This window comes from Ananas comosus, linkage group 23, assembly GCF_001540865.1.
Source record: "Ananas comosus cultivar F153 linkage group 23, ASM154086v1, whole genome shotgun sequence".
In the NCBI taxonomy this organism is placed as follows: Eukaryota; Viridiplantae; Streptophyta; class Magnoliopsida; order Poales; family Bromeliaceae; genus Ananas; species Ananas comosus.
The window spans coordinates 4794736-4809986 of record NC_033643.1 but is presented as its reverse complement, the minus strand read 5'-3'; the positions used below and the strand labels follow the sequence as shown (position 1 = coordinate 4809986).

The 15251-nt window shown below is 35.8% G+C and overlaps 1 protein-coding gene across 1 annotated transcript; it reads left to right on the top strand.

The window, feature by feature from the left end:
* LOC109728381 lies at window positions 860–11935 on the top strand. Its single transcript, XM_020258772.1, is given in 9 exon segments — window positions 860–1056; window positions 1188–1308; window positions 2919–3317; window positions 4925–5065; window positions 5067–5186; window positions 9337–9848; window positions 9960–10084; window positions 10602–10747; window positions 11302–11935. Coding segments are annotated over 9 exon segments (2238 nt in total). The 3' UTR covers window positions 11779–11935.

Here is a 15251-nt window from a genome sequence, read left to right as displayed (position 1 = left end):
ATCATGAGAAGTAATGTGAAAGTACCAAATGCTTGATACTTTAAAAACAATTTAGTGTTCTAGCTTAGCTTTAGACTCTTTTTAGGATAGCATAGCGATTGCATTATGTTCCGTTTAAAATTTGACGTAAAAATTATCAAAAAATACCTTATTTATTTTCGTATGCAACATTATGCTGCATAAATCATAAAAAATCGATTAAAATATATTTTATGCAGTCTCACCAGAAAATGAAGAAGCATTAAATAGCATTAAATACTTATCTAGTGTTCTAGCTTAGTTTACGTAATAGCATTAAATAGAAACCGAACCTTAATAAACTATTTCTAGATTATACTTTTGATTCTCAAACTATGAAGCGTGTGAGACTTTCATTTTCAAACTTTAAATTATTAATAATTTTTTACTTGAACATATCTTAATTGTTATAAATAAGTTCCACAATCCCATTTAATTAACTAAATCTTGACTACCATGTCCTTATATGAAAGTAATGCGATAGATTATGCAACAACGATTAAAATGTCATATCATTTTTATATTTGCGGCGCATCAATATTAAACTAACTAAATTGAATTATAGGATTTGAGTGTAATAATTTAAAAAATTTGAGTAAAAAATTGCAGCAAATTAAATGAGGCCCAAAGTGTTAACCGGGCATTGTGTGAGGATCAAAAGTGTAATTTCGCCAAACCTATTCATTACGGTGCATGAGATGTACGGATAAACCGGGTGCACGCGATAATTTGGCCTCACTCACTCTAGTGCGGTATATGTATCATATATGTTGCTCGGCCCACCGACTCTCGCGCACCAACCTATCCCCCACTCGGGAGCCGCGGCGCGACGGAGCCCGAAATGGGGGGTGAGAATATCACCCCGAACTCCTCCTCCTCTGCCTCCTCCTCGTTCTCCGACTCCTCGCGCGCTCGCAGCCGCCGCAGCGACCTCAGCGCCGGCGCCGCCNCTCCTCCGCCGTCAGCCCCGCCGGCACCGCCGGCCCCGGCGCCGGCTCCTCCTCTCCCCCTCCCCCTCCGCCGCCGCTCCCTTCGCCGGTGCGCTTACCCCTCCCCCCCTCTCTCTCTCTCTCTCATCATCATCGTCATCATCGTCGCCGTTGGATTAATTTGAAACCGCCGACGATGCGACGGCTCCGATTGATCGGCTAGGGTTAATTTGTGCACAGGTACGAGGAGCTGTGGATGCCGTTGATCGCGGATCTGACGGCGGCGGGGTCCTGGTCCGCCGCGATGCTCCTGCCGCCGTTGGATGTGCACTGGATTTGGCACTGCCACTGCCTCGACCACGTAAGCAATTAAAGCTCCTCCCCCAAATCACACAATTCCAACGATTTTGAAAATTTAATTAATTATTTGCTTCAATTCATCGTTTCTTTAATTTAAGAGAATTTTCTCAAATTTTAACACTGTCACAAAATTTTATTAATTTGTATAAAAAAATGTATGGTGACCACCGATTCTGAAATGGTCCACGCAACTTTTCTTCTTTTTTTTTTTTTCTTGGTAATTGGAATAGTTGTTTGAGTATTTACACTTATCGGACGTTACAAATTTTGTCAAATTCAAAACTTACTTAAACTTTAAAAAATTTAAAATTTGGAATGTCTCAATTAAAAAAAAAACAAATAGTTGAGGGAGCTTTTTCAGAATGGCACATAGTTGAGAGAGAGAGTTTCTATGTATTATTTTTTTTTTTCGAAAAATTTATTTGTGATGATTTGAAATGATTTGAGTATAAGTAAATCCGATGATTTGAGATCGAATTTGCCATAATTTGTCGTAGAAAACTTATCTATTTAAAAAGTATTCTTTCTAATTTCTTTACTAGTTAGATGATTAATTAAAAATAAAAGAAAAAAAAAATTGAATTTAAATCAATTACATTCATCCCGAAGATCTAATTTCTTTTTCTTTTTTTTTTTTGCACCAATACACAATGTAATCCATTTCAAGTCACTTATGTTCCAATTAAAGAAAAAGTAAATGTGTATAGAATTTATCTCAACTCTCATTTATTTAATTTGATTTCACTATCAAATTTTTTCTAAAATTTAAAATTTAAAATTTTTATTTATTTAATTTNCATAAAACCATAAGGTACTGTACTAAAATGGTATACTTTAAACTGTAGGGTATTAAAAATGAGAAAGTTTAATTTTTGCTCTTTGTTTATTTATAATTAATTTTACCTTGTGGGTGAGCCACATGAGGAGAATATCGTTGGTGGGCACGAGGCGGACCCCGTCGTCGCCGCCCCCGACCCCGACCCCGAGTCGCTTAACCAGGTCGAGGAAATCCAGGTACCTCCGCTTGGCCGAGACCAGATACACGGTCTCGTACGCGAAGGGGTCCGCGAACAAGTCGGCGACGGATTCCCACCTCGCCACCGTTCCCAACATCTCGTCGCCGACTTCTCCCCCTCCTCCTTCGACGGCGCAGATCTCGAGATCGAACGGCTCCGACGGATACCGGACGGCCCAGATCTCGCGGCAGCGGTCCGCGGCGTAGTCCTCGTTCTCGTCGTCGAGGATCAGAGGCCGGTCGATCAGGAACCCGAATCTCGACGCGCAGTAGTCGCGGTACCCGCGCTGAGATTTGGAGATTTTTTTTTCTTTTTTTAATTATCAAACAAAAAGAGAAACTGCTTGAAATTTTTTACGAAAAAAATATATATAAACTTATCTGCTCTGCAGCGATCGAGTTATCAAATAATTTAAATCTAATATTATTATAAAAGATTAGGAACTAAAAATTAAAAATTTTAAAAATTAGGTTATTTGAATTAAAATGGCTTGCAGAGCAGATAAGTTTATATATATTTTTTTCGTAAAAAATTTCAAGCAGTTTCTCTTTTTGTTTGATAATTAAAAAAAGAAAAAAAAATCTCCAAATCTCAGCGCGGGTACCGCGACTACTGCGCGTCGAGATTCGGGTTCCTGATCGACCGGCCTCTGATCCTCGACGACGAGAACGAGGACTACGCCGCGGACCGCTGCCGCGAGATCTGGGCCGTCCGGTATCCGTCGGAGCCGTTCGACCTCGAGATCTGCGCCGTCGAAGGAGGAGGGGGAGAAGTCGGCGACGAGATGTTGGGAACGGTGGCGAGGTGGGAATCCGTCGCCGACTTGTTCGCGGACCCCTTCGCGTACGAGACCGTGTATCTGGTCTCGGCCAAGCGGAGGTACCTGGATTTCCTCGACCTGGTTAAGCGACTCGGGGTCGGGGTCGGGGGCGGCGACGACGGGGTCCGCCTCGCGCCCACCAACGATATTCTCCTCATGTGGCTCACCCACAAGGTACATACTAAATTACAAACAAAGAGCAAAAATTAAAATACCACTACCGTAATTTCGCACTTTTAATACCTACAGTTTAAAGTATATCATTTTAGTACAGGACCTTATGGTTTTATGTTTTTTTTTTTTTTCTTTTCATAAGCATTTCTGTTAAAACTCTCCGTTAAGTAATATGTAAAAAACTTTAGATATCCGACCAATGATTTATTCAATATTCACTTTAATATTCTGTGGTTTACCAAATTCTTACTTTAGTATTCTGTGATTTTAACTTTATTATTAATTTACCGACCGTTTTTATAGCAAGTGGCAAAGGGCTTGGTGGTTGATACCCGAAATCCAAGTTCGAATTCTAATTGATTTACATTTCCAGTTAAACTTATTTCTAAATAAAATAAACGAAGCAGGTAGCGTGCTACTTATATCTCCAAAAAAAACTTTATTATTGATTTAATAGAAAAGTTAACGAAGGGAATAATAGAAAGAAAAAAATGAAAACACAGGATACGAAAGTGATGCATTTTAAACTACAGAATACTAAAGTAAGAAAGTACAAAACCACATGAATAATATTTGAAGTTTTCTAGGCTATAAAATTAAATTTGAACCCTCCTGCGTACGCTGCATTTTACTCTATAACTTAAAAATTAGGCTAAAATATAGAGAATCTTATAATTATTTTTTTACTTTTCTTTCATAACTTTTAAAAGTTTATATTTTATTTTATAAAATTTTAAGTTGATATATATAGTCTCTCTTTGTCAAGGTTTTTTTACTATCCCATCTATTTCTTATAATTTATACTGAAAATATATTTTAAAATAATATAAATATATTAAAAAATTATTTTTTATAAAAGAAGTAAGGATAATTTGGTCATTTCAGCTTTTTCATTAATGTCATAATTTTTAAAAAATATTTTTAAAATTTTATAGGGACATGATATAGATTTTTAAAAATAAGAAAGAAAAAGTGAAAAAGCGAATAACTATAGAAAATTTTTCTGCTAGCCTAAAAAATATATATAAATTTCATCATTCAAATGATACACTAATTGCATTCACAATGGCCCATAAAATTTTTTTTTTGAACTTTTATTAAAATAAAAGTTTGATAAAATTAGTAGATAAAGCTTTAGGCTTAGCCACACAAAGTCTAGGATGTAGAATTTACACCCCCTTAATTGAATACCAAGTGTAAGTACTTACTTATTAAAATATAAAGTATATAATTTTAGGTAAAATATGTAAATGTATAATTTTTTAAATAAAATGGTCTAAAACCTTCTTAACTATAGGCCGTTTAATCTCTCAAACTCCTTTTTTTTTTTTTTAAGAAAAAAAGAATTGGATTATTTGTAAGTTACAAATTTATTTAGTTTAATGACTATTATTATGGTTTTTACTGTTAATCACTGTAATTTTATTTATTGTAAATTTAATTAAACTTATTAATTTTAATGAATTTATAAATAAATTTAAGTAAAATTAACATGTACGCACGTGCGGATATGCATAGATTTGATTTGATTGTAAATTTTTTAAAATTTTATTTATTTATGTATTTATTTTGTGTGTGTTTCGTTATTGTTGGTGTTGTTTGAGCAGAGCTATCCGGGTCGGTATGCGAGAGACATGGAAGCAATGGGGGACGAAGTTGCGGCAGCGATGGAGAAAAAGGTGGCGGGGTTCGGGGACTTGCCTCCGCCGACGGTGGCGGAGGAGGAGGTGTCACGGAGGGCGTGGGAGGAGGGCTGGGACGGTGTTCGACCCTGCGGCGGCGCCCACGAGGGCGGCGCTCGGGTGGTACGCCGCGGAGGCCGACGCCAACAGCCGGTACAAGGCCATGCAGCCTAGGTTCCTCATGGAAGTGAGCTGCTCTCTCTCTCTCTCTTCTTTCGTCTCAAAACATTCTTAACTTATATATTTTTGAAAAATTTCCGATTTCTTATTTATCCTGTTTAAAAGGCTAATATTAAAAATATCTTTTTAACATTTTAAATTCTTTCAAATATATATCTCTAGAGTTAGAAATAACTATTATCTTTATGAAATTACTAATTTATCCTTTTCAAATATACTTTTTATTATCTCCAACTTCTTTTACTTGCCCTTAAGTTAGGAGCAAAAAGAAGTATTTTGACTCGTTGGTTTTCAAATATATTGTTTTACCGTCATCAACTTTTCTTATTTTACCTTTAAGTTAGAGGCAAAAGAGGTATTTTGACTTTTTTTTAACTCCGGTAGAAATTTAATTCAGATTTAACACGAGATGACTTAACGGGTACTAGTAGCGGGAATATTTTTGAATAATGGAGAAATATACGAGGAGTATATTTGAAACAAAAAGAAAGAAGGAATAAATAAGATATTTCAAAAGTATTGACCATTGAAGGGTATATAGGCAATAGGCAATTATTCCTTAAAAAATAATATTAGGGACAATTTCCTACATACCTCTTTGTATTTGTGTTTTATAAAATCTGCTCTTCTAAAGTTCCCATATCTTTTAAATATATCCTTAGTCATTAGTTTTATAAAAAATATTTATTTAAATATAATTTGGAAAACATTTAAATGATGAAATTTATTTTTTTTAAAAATCTACCGTCCATTTTAACCTGAGGTTAGGCTGATGATGAAGTTAAGAAACTTTAGCAGGGTAGGCTTTATCACGTAAACTCTTTAGGGGTAGATAGAAAAATCGGAAACTTTTAAAGGGTCACATTTGTGTACTTTTGAAGGGTATGTAGTTGATTATTCCAAAATAGTCTATCACATATCTTATGATTTAAATGCACGAAAAAATCTTAACTTTTGTCGGTTTATGTTACTAACTTAAGTTGACTGGCTAAATAATTATATTACTATTTTTATTATTATTATTTTTTAAAGAGAGAGGTAGCATGCTATCTGTTTTGTTTATTTCTTTTAGAAATAAACTTAGCTGAAAATGTGAATCAAATAAGATTCGAACTTGAGATCTCGGGTATCAACCATCAAGTCTTTTGTCACTTATGTTAGGGACAGTCGGTTACTATTTTTAATGTTAAAAAGATCTTTCTTTCATTTTGGTTGCATTCGTTATTTATTATTTCTTAATCGTTTTGTTAATATTAGTTGCTTTAAATTGGGAAAATATATATTTAGGTGGTTAATTATAAAAATTTAAATATTTGGATTTGAGAAAATAAAGATTTTAAGGTAAGATGTTTATCCACCAATTAAATGACATCTGGTATATTTAACCCAACCCATATCTTATAATATATAACTAAAAATAGATGAGAAAACATAAATATACTAAAAGTAAAACCTTATCTTTTATCAAACAGGAAATAGAATATAATTTAATTAAAATTTAATTCATTTTTAATAAATAATTTTTCATTTTAAAATAAATTTAACTATTTTTGTCGTCATTTAAATTATTATGGTGAATTAAACTTTCCCTTCAAGCTTCGCTTTTTGTGTGCTTGGTGCGTTTCCAAGTGTCAGTGGGGACCAAACCATGTTTTCTAACCATTAATGGGATTAGATAAAAAAAATTCCTTGAAGAGTTGGTACGTAGTCCTCGTCGTTTTCTGTGAGGTTGTGTCTAGTGTCATTGAATCCTACGTAGGTCCAACAAGTTGGTTGTAGTTGGATAAATTATAGAGTGGGCCGTGATTGCGATGTGACGATAAGTAAGGCTTAATTTGAAATTGTGTTGTAAAATATATTTATTTTTATATTTTAAAGACTAAAAGAAATGTAAAAGCATTTTGAAATTTTTCTCTAATTTTATAAACTGGCGGGCAACTGATGACGGTTTGCACTATTGCATATAAAATATAAATATTGAAAGCACCGTTCTTCGACAACTTCAAGTTTTTGGAGAACAATGGCTGTTTCATATAATTTAACATAGTATTAGAGCATGAGGCTTGGAAATACCGTTGTTCGATAGCTTAGGTTTGCGGAGAACAACGGTTGTTTTATATAATTTAACACATACCACAATTTCATACGGGAGTGATGGAGTTTCTCCTCTCAAAACATGTTTGAGATTGGTATGTTTAAACACTGTAATCCTAAACTAGCACTAAGCCCCATTTTGGAATCGGTTTCTTCAAATACAACCTCTTTAATACTTTAGAAGCCTTTAAAAGTTTGAAACACTTTGAAGCTCTGCTCTTCTAATGCTATAAGCAATGGTGGAGACCTTTATCAGGAAGTATTCGCCGTAATGTTTCTCTGGTAATATTTCCGCCGCCGCTGTTCTGTGCTATTAGAGTTTTACTAATATTTCGCCTTAATGCTTCTCTGATAAACATATCGCTATTCTGTACCATTAGAATAGAATTTTGAAGTGCTTTTGGATTTTTTTATGTGCTTTCAATATCAAAGCAATGACTTTGGAGAAAGGGATACCAAACTATTATTGAAAACAATGAAAGTGAAAGCGCATCACGCATCATTTTCATTTCTAGCCGCATGTTAATAATGATTCCTAGCAAAAGGCCACCTGGCCTTAATGCTGCTCAAAGCAAAAGAAAATGAGAAACTTAAAGCCTGTCATATTCCATGTTCTTCTAGGTGTACATGTTCTTCCATCAAGGGTGGCACTAATTATAGTCTGCATGTTGGGCCAATTGGACCATTAAATTTGCTCCAGAAAAACTGTTTTCTTATCAGGAAATTTACATGCTTTATAGTCCTTTTATTAGATTTAATTTTAGCCTTGTTTGGCATCGTTGTCTTTTCCTTTTTTTGTCTTAATAGAATTTCTACAAAAAAAAAAAGGGTTAAATGCATATAGGTTCCTGCAAATATAGTGAGTTGCGAATATATCCAAACAAAGTTCAACTTTCGTATGTTGTCCTTATAAAAGTTCTAATATTTTCAAATATATCCCTCTGGTTTGTTACTGTTAGAGAACTGTTTATATTTTAACAACAAATAAGTGAAATATCAATTTTACCATCACAAATATGTCCCTTAAAATAAGAGGGGTAAAAATGTCAAGTTATCTTATAAACTAACTAGTGTTAAGTATTTAATCTATGGCTAACTAAATTTTTCTAACGGATTCTAACAGCATGAACATATTTGAAAATATTAGAACTTTTATAGGGATACTATATGAAAATTGAATTTTGTAGGAATATATTTGCAATTCACTATGTTTGCAGGGACTTGTATGCAATTAACCCAAAAAAAATGTGGAGGGAATGGTGGATTACTTGCATTCCTTGGATCCAAGGTATTTGTTTGGCAACTAAAAACAAAAGCTTGGTAGCAAATTTTTTTTTTTTTTTTTTTTTTTTTTTTTTTTTTTTTTTTTTTTTTTTTTTGCTTTCTTTTTTTTTTTTTTTTTTTATTTAAGTTGTCATCTATCACTTAGCCGGAATGCATTATAAGTTAACCAACCATAACAACAAAAGGAAAGTCTTTTTGCCAGTCTACCATATTGTATAGAATTAGTGTTGTAGAAAAACCAAAAAGAGTTCAATGATGCCAAACGAGACCATCGATTACTTGCATGCTTATCTTCAGAATCTTAACATATATTGTGTTGATTATTCCACACATCAATAAAGGTTGAAAGTCCAACTCTATCAAGTTCTATTGGAGTTTTTGTGAGTATTGCTATTTATAGACTAAGCACAATCCACTTAACAGTTATTTTCTAGGTTTAAAGATTCACCAAGAAAAACATAAATGACTACTACAATTTATAGGCTTGTATTCTGTTCTTCTTTTTTTTTTTTTCATATAGATTTTGTTTAAAGCAGCAATTTCAGCTGTCAAATATTCCAAGGCCAAAAACTTCACACAGGAAATAACATAGAATGTGTAGAGCTTTCACATTTTGATAGATGATTTCTTCTATGAATTAGATGCAATTTGAAATTTCACTTTGTCGGAGTTAAAATTTCTGTAATTGTCACTTAAATGTTATACTAATTTTCTCCGTTCCATCTTAATTTAGTTCATGGGGTTGCGTAGATCACATTATATTATCTTGTGAGTGCCAGGTTTGTGTATTCCTCAAGGGAGAATTCGAGGAGACAGAACGCCTAAACAAGAATTTCCTTCGACTAAGAACTCTACGGTGTCATAGATCGTTGAAGCTTGATAAGCCGGCATCAGAATCATCCTCCAAAAACTGGCGCAAGACATGGCATCTTTATTGCGAATTTGGCACCAAAGGAATCAGAGTAGAGGTCCGCCGCCACCGAAATAATTGCCTAAGTAGCAGCAAGTCGCTTAAAACTCTAGTTTTCTCATGGAACGACTTGTTGCGCGCGACCACCCTGACTCTCAAGGAAAAGCTTGACATTCCAGCATGGATCCTGGCGTCGATTACGCCTCCAGTTCAGGCATCATACTTATTGAAGTGTGTTCCTGATCGAGTGACTGATGACAGTGGAGCAATGATTTCTGATGTGATCTTAGAAAAGAGGGCCCATCGCCCACAAGAAGGGCGGTGGCTCTCCCGCACAGTCCTCGATCACACGGGAAAGGAGTGTTTCGTGATTCGAACTAGGTAGATCATGCATTTTTGCCTTCCTTTTTCTTCTACCTACTTTAAATTTGTAAAAGAATAATATGGGGTTAATACGTTTACTAATTTTTTTTCTTTACTTTCTTTGTGTAGAGTAGGCAAAGGGATATGGCGTAGAGGAGCAGAAACTCCGATGGCGGTGAAATGGGAGGAGAGAATCATAGAAGTGCGGGAAGGCTCGTGGTCGTACATTGCAAGTTCTGTCGGTTTTGCTCCTGGTATGATATGTCCCAAGTCGATAAATGCATTTAGCTTTTATAAATGAGTAGATACTTGAGTTGTGTACCACTAGTTCGTCTATGTAATTCTCGCTTTCGTGGGAAAAACTTGCAATTTTTGCTCTCTTAGCTTAGATAAAAGGCTTTAATTTTTTCCTTAGCTATTACAGTCGGTTGGAGCTTGGCTGCTGAAATAGCTTCTCTATGTCAAGTAGTAAATAGGCATTTGGCTAACAAAAATACTGAAATTTTTGCTATGATAAGAAACTGAAATGAGTTTTATGGGTAACCAAGGCAGATGCTTTGATTTGAAGCTTCTGCTTCTACACTAATGAGAACTTGTTGTGGGGATTTTGACTTAAAAACTATTGGTGCTTCTCAGTACGACACTTTAGAAGCTCCAGTCAAGCCAAACAGGCTCTTAACAAGTGAAAGGATTTAAATATGTAAAAGATAACTTCTTTCTTTGCGTGTTTTGTTACAATTAAGAGCTTTGGGGTGTTTCCCTGGTGTTTAGAGAAGGTTGTGGGCACAGCGACCCCTAAGAAAGATGATCTGCACGAGAAGAACGTAGCATGGTGTCTCTCTACTGGAGATGTACTATCTATTCAATGGGAGGATGGTCTGGACATTCAGCTAGAAAATGACAGCTCGACAGAAACGGTATTGTTTAATATATTATCTTCTTCGCTCTTTTCTTCTCATTTAAATATAAAAAGAAACTTCTCCGCACTGCTTTGGCATTTGATATGGAAACTAGTTGGTTATCTCTTGAAATATGGCTTAGCCTTTGGTGATATCAACTTCAAGATGTTTCAATGAAATCTCTTTCTAAATCGACTTTACTTGGCATCGCTGGAACGAAAACTTATAAACATTCATCCACTTCATTATCTTTTTGAACAAAAATATTCCTGAAATTTTTTTTTCAAGCTTATATTGGTATCATGAAGAAAAATGTTAGGGAGATAAGGTGAATATCAGTTAATATTTGTATGTAATTAGAAAAAAAAAAATGTAACATAACTATTTGGGAAAATCTCAAATCTACTTGACGCTTAGACACAATATATATCTGGGCTGCTTTAGTTGTTTATTTTGAATCTAAAGCTTGCTAATTCTATTACCAAAATTCAACTTAGTAAATAAGGATAATCATAGTATCAAATTTAAGATCTCCTAAGATGGGTCATGGTGCATTCCAAAATTCTGTTCAGGTTAAATTGCTGAGAGGGAGGAGATTACAATACCAAGTGAAGAAATTTATTCGAGACGAAGATGAAGACCAATACTTCACGCTGGTCCGAGCTTCAGAAAGCCAGGAAGGAAAAGCCACAGCTCTTTTAAACTGGAAGCTTCTTGCAGTCGAGTTTTCGCCGGAAGAGGATGCAGTGCTTGTGCTTCTCATCTGCATGGCTATAACCCGAACCCTGACGGAGATTAGAAGAGAAGATTCAGCGGGCTTATTGGTTCGTCGAAGAATGAGGGAAGTACAAAAAGGGCTCAAGGATTGGGGCTCTGTTATGCTACCATTATCTGCTTCTTCTTCTGCTTCTGCTTTTCTGCAACCTTGGTACTGGAATGCTTCAGAGGTTTTAGCCTCAGCAGAGATGTTCGACGCGAGAGGACCGACAATTAAGTACTCTCCGGCTGATGGAAAGGAGATCTTGTATAGACAAGCTATCATGCCCTGAGAAAATTATTTTATAAAACTTTTGAATAAGGAATTTTAGTAAGGCTTTATGGAAATTTTTTTGGGAAATTCTCGATGTTGTAACGTACATTATGGTATCATGTATGTGTTTACATTCAATAATTCGCTTGCGTAGAAAAAGCATGGTAATTCTCATACTTACATGCATAAAGTATAAAACTATGCAACATCCTGTATTAGCCTCCAAAATTTGCACCCTTTTAAGTTTGGGTGAATATTAGTGATGGTAGGTGAGAGTTTTCGCCAAATGCGTGACAAACAACTACTAATTAATGTTATTATTCTTGTTATTGGATATCTAGTAAACATATTTTTTCAAAAGCAGCAAGTAAGCCCGAAAATAATTGCTTTTTTTTTTTTTTTACATTCTTCTTTTCTCTTGTCAAGGGAAACTCTTTTATCGTATCCATTGTTGAAAAAAAGAAAACTGTAATCCACCTATAAATACAATCATACAGAATAAGTTTTAAGGGCTAGTTAGATAAATTCAATCTTATTAGGCCTTAACTGATTAAATTTATCGTTTAATACGGTGTTGAGATTGGGATAGAAAATTTTAAGAACAAAATAGTTCTTAAGATTCACAAGCGGGGTGAATCATACGACTCACTAAACTGTCTCAATAAAAACTCATCGAGGAGTTCCTCAGCCAAGTTGCACTCTAAAAATACTGCTCTTATGCTCTAAAATGCCAAAAAAAAAAGAAAAAAAAAAGAAAATCTAAAAGTGCTTTCTATATACTCTTATTCGATGTTATAAAATTGCAGTGGAATTAAAGCACTATTTTTTCCCTTCTTTTACCATCACCTTCAGTAAATTATGATTCCATACAAATAGAATTGTTTTCTCATCTCTACAACCTTAATTTGCTTGCGTGCTCAAGTTTGACATTAAATTTTATTTATACTCATAGTTTTAAACCATATTACTTTACATCCTAAATTTTTGGTTTGCATAACAAGTAATTAAGTCCTTTTGGTAGTTCACTTTCTGAAAAAAAAAAATACCACCTTACTAACACTAAAAGATTCTGCAGAATTGACAGATGGTAAATTGAAATAATAGTCAAACTTCAGAGTGAAAATTATTAAAGGTAAAACTCAAATGAGTAAAATTGATATTTTAATTGTTTCAAATTTAAGGACTAAGTTGTAGAATATTGGCGTACCAAGCTAATAATAAAACTCTTTTTATTACATATAAAATAACTCTCATTCACATACACCTATAAGACTACAAACCTCACACACTCACTTCACTACTTCACTACACCTCACAACACTTCCTCACCTCACACCACTACTCACATCCTTACTTCACTATATATCTCACTCTTCACTCTCACACTCTTGCACACTCCAAGCACACTTGGTGTGGAGCCCTCACACCTATTTATAGACCTCCAACCTACCTACATGAGCACTCTAGAATATTCTAGAGTACTTGCTTCTAGAACTCACTAAAGTGTTCTATTAGCAAGTAGAGAGCACTTTGTTCCTAGAGTTTTCTAGAGTGCTCCATTAGCTAGTAGAGAATTGGAAAGGGATAGAGTATTCTAGAATGTTCTATTAAAGAGAGAGAGAGAGTTGCCTCTTTCAATACTCCCCCTCAACTCTAACTCTCTCTTAATGTTACTTTGCTGAGCATTCCTAATCGCTTCCGGAACTCTTCGAATTTTGTGGTGCTTAGCCGTTTGGTGAATATGTCGGCTACTTGCTCTTCTGTTTTGATTCTGTTTTAGCACCTGGATCCTTTCGTCCATTGCGTTCCTCTACTCCTTGCTTGTAACTGCTTCTTCGTAGGAGGTCGGCTCTTTTGGAGTCTCTTCTTCTTCGGCGATAGCAACATTTGCATACTTAGGATTAGGTTTTCTTTGCCTAGAGGATCTTCGTAACTGCATACCTATGTCTTCAAGCTGGCTTGGCCGATATTCTTCTGGGGTTTGATAATGCACGTCAGTTCGCCAGGGTTCTGGAGACTTCTGGAGATGCTGCTCGTCACCGGTTGGCTCTATTGAAGGTTGACCGCTTTCTTCTTGCTCTGGCACGACCTTTTCTCCTTCTTGTTCTTGTTCTCCAAGCTTTTCTTGTAGCTTGATTTCTATTTCTTCAGAGTCTGGCAGTATAACTTCTTGTGAGGAGCACCAGGATGACGCTTCATCGAACACGACATTTCTCGACGTGTAACAACGACCGGTTGTTGGGTCACAGCATCTCCACCCTTTTCTTTCACTGTCGTACCCGACGAAGATGCATCGTATCGCCTTCTTGTCGAATTTACTTCGAAGATGGTCCGGTACGAACACATAGCAGACGCATCCAAAGACTCGAAAATGACTTACTGTGGGTTTGATTTTCCATAGTACTTGATAGGGTGAGATGAATCCTAACTTCGGTTGCGGCAGCCGGTTGATGACATGTGCTGCTGTTCTCATACATTCTGCCCAAAATCTGCATGGCACATTCTTCGCATGCAGCATGCTTCTGCAAGTTTCTGCTAGATGTCTATTCTTTCTCTCAGCTATACCATTTTGTTGCGGAGTGCGTGGACACGTAAGCTGTCTCCTTATTTTGCACTCTCGCAGATAAGCTGAGAACTCTGCTGAGGTATATTCACTTCCATTATCCGTGCACATGCATCGTATTTTATAACCGGTTTGGCCTTCAACTTTTTCTTTAAATTTTTTAAATTTTTGCAGCACTTCAGATTTTTCTTTAATAAAGTATATCCAGACGTACCTTGAGAAGTCATCAATGAACGTCACCATGTAGCACATGCCGCTAATTGATGTTTGCTTGACTGGTCCAAAAACATCAGAGTGCACGAGCTCGAGCGGTACCTTGGCTCTATATTTGGATTCAGTGTAGGGAAGTTGATGAGCCTTACCAAACTGGCATCCTGCGCAGATAGTGTCTCCTCGTACTTCAAGTTGAGGTAAGCCCTTAAGCATGTCGCGCTCCATCATGATTTTCAGTTTGTGATAGCCCACATGTCCCAGTCTTGCATGCCACAAATCAGCAGTCTCACTTTTCCGAGTCTTTTCTACGTATGCTAATTCTGCAGACATTACGTAGATAGACTCTACTTTCTTTCCTTCCGTGATTTGTATACCTGATATCTTGGGATTGCGAAATATCTTGACATCTTGTGGCCCAAATACTACATAATTGCCCGATGCAGTCAATTGTGATACTGATTAGAGATTTTTCTTCATACCTGGGACATGGCAGACGTTCTATAGTTGTACTTGATGTGAGCTGCATCTGGGTGTGATGATTGTCTTTCCTATGTGGGTGATACGCAGCTTCGAGTTGTTAGCTGTCACCACTACTCTTCCTCCTTTATATTCTGTTGTGTTGAGCAGCTTGTCTTTATCACTGGTCATATGATTGGAACATCCAGAGTCGATGATCCAATCTGTACTGTAATTCACCTCTCTTGGATTTTCTATTG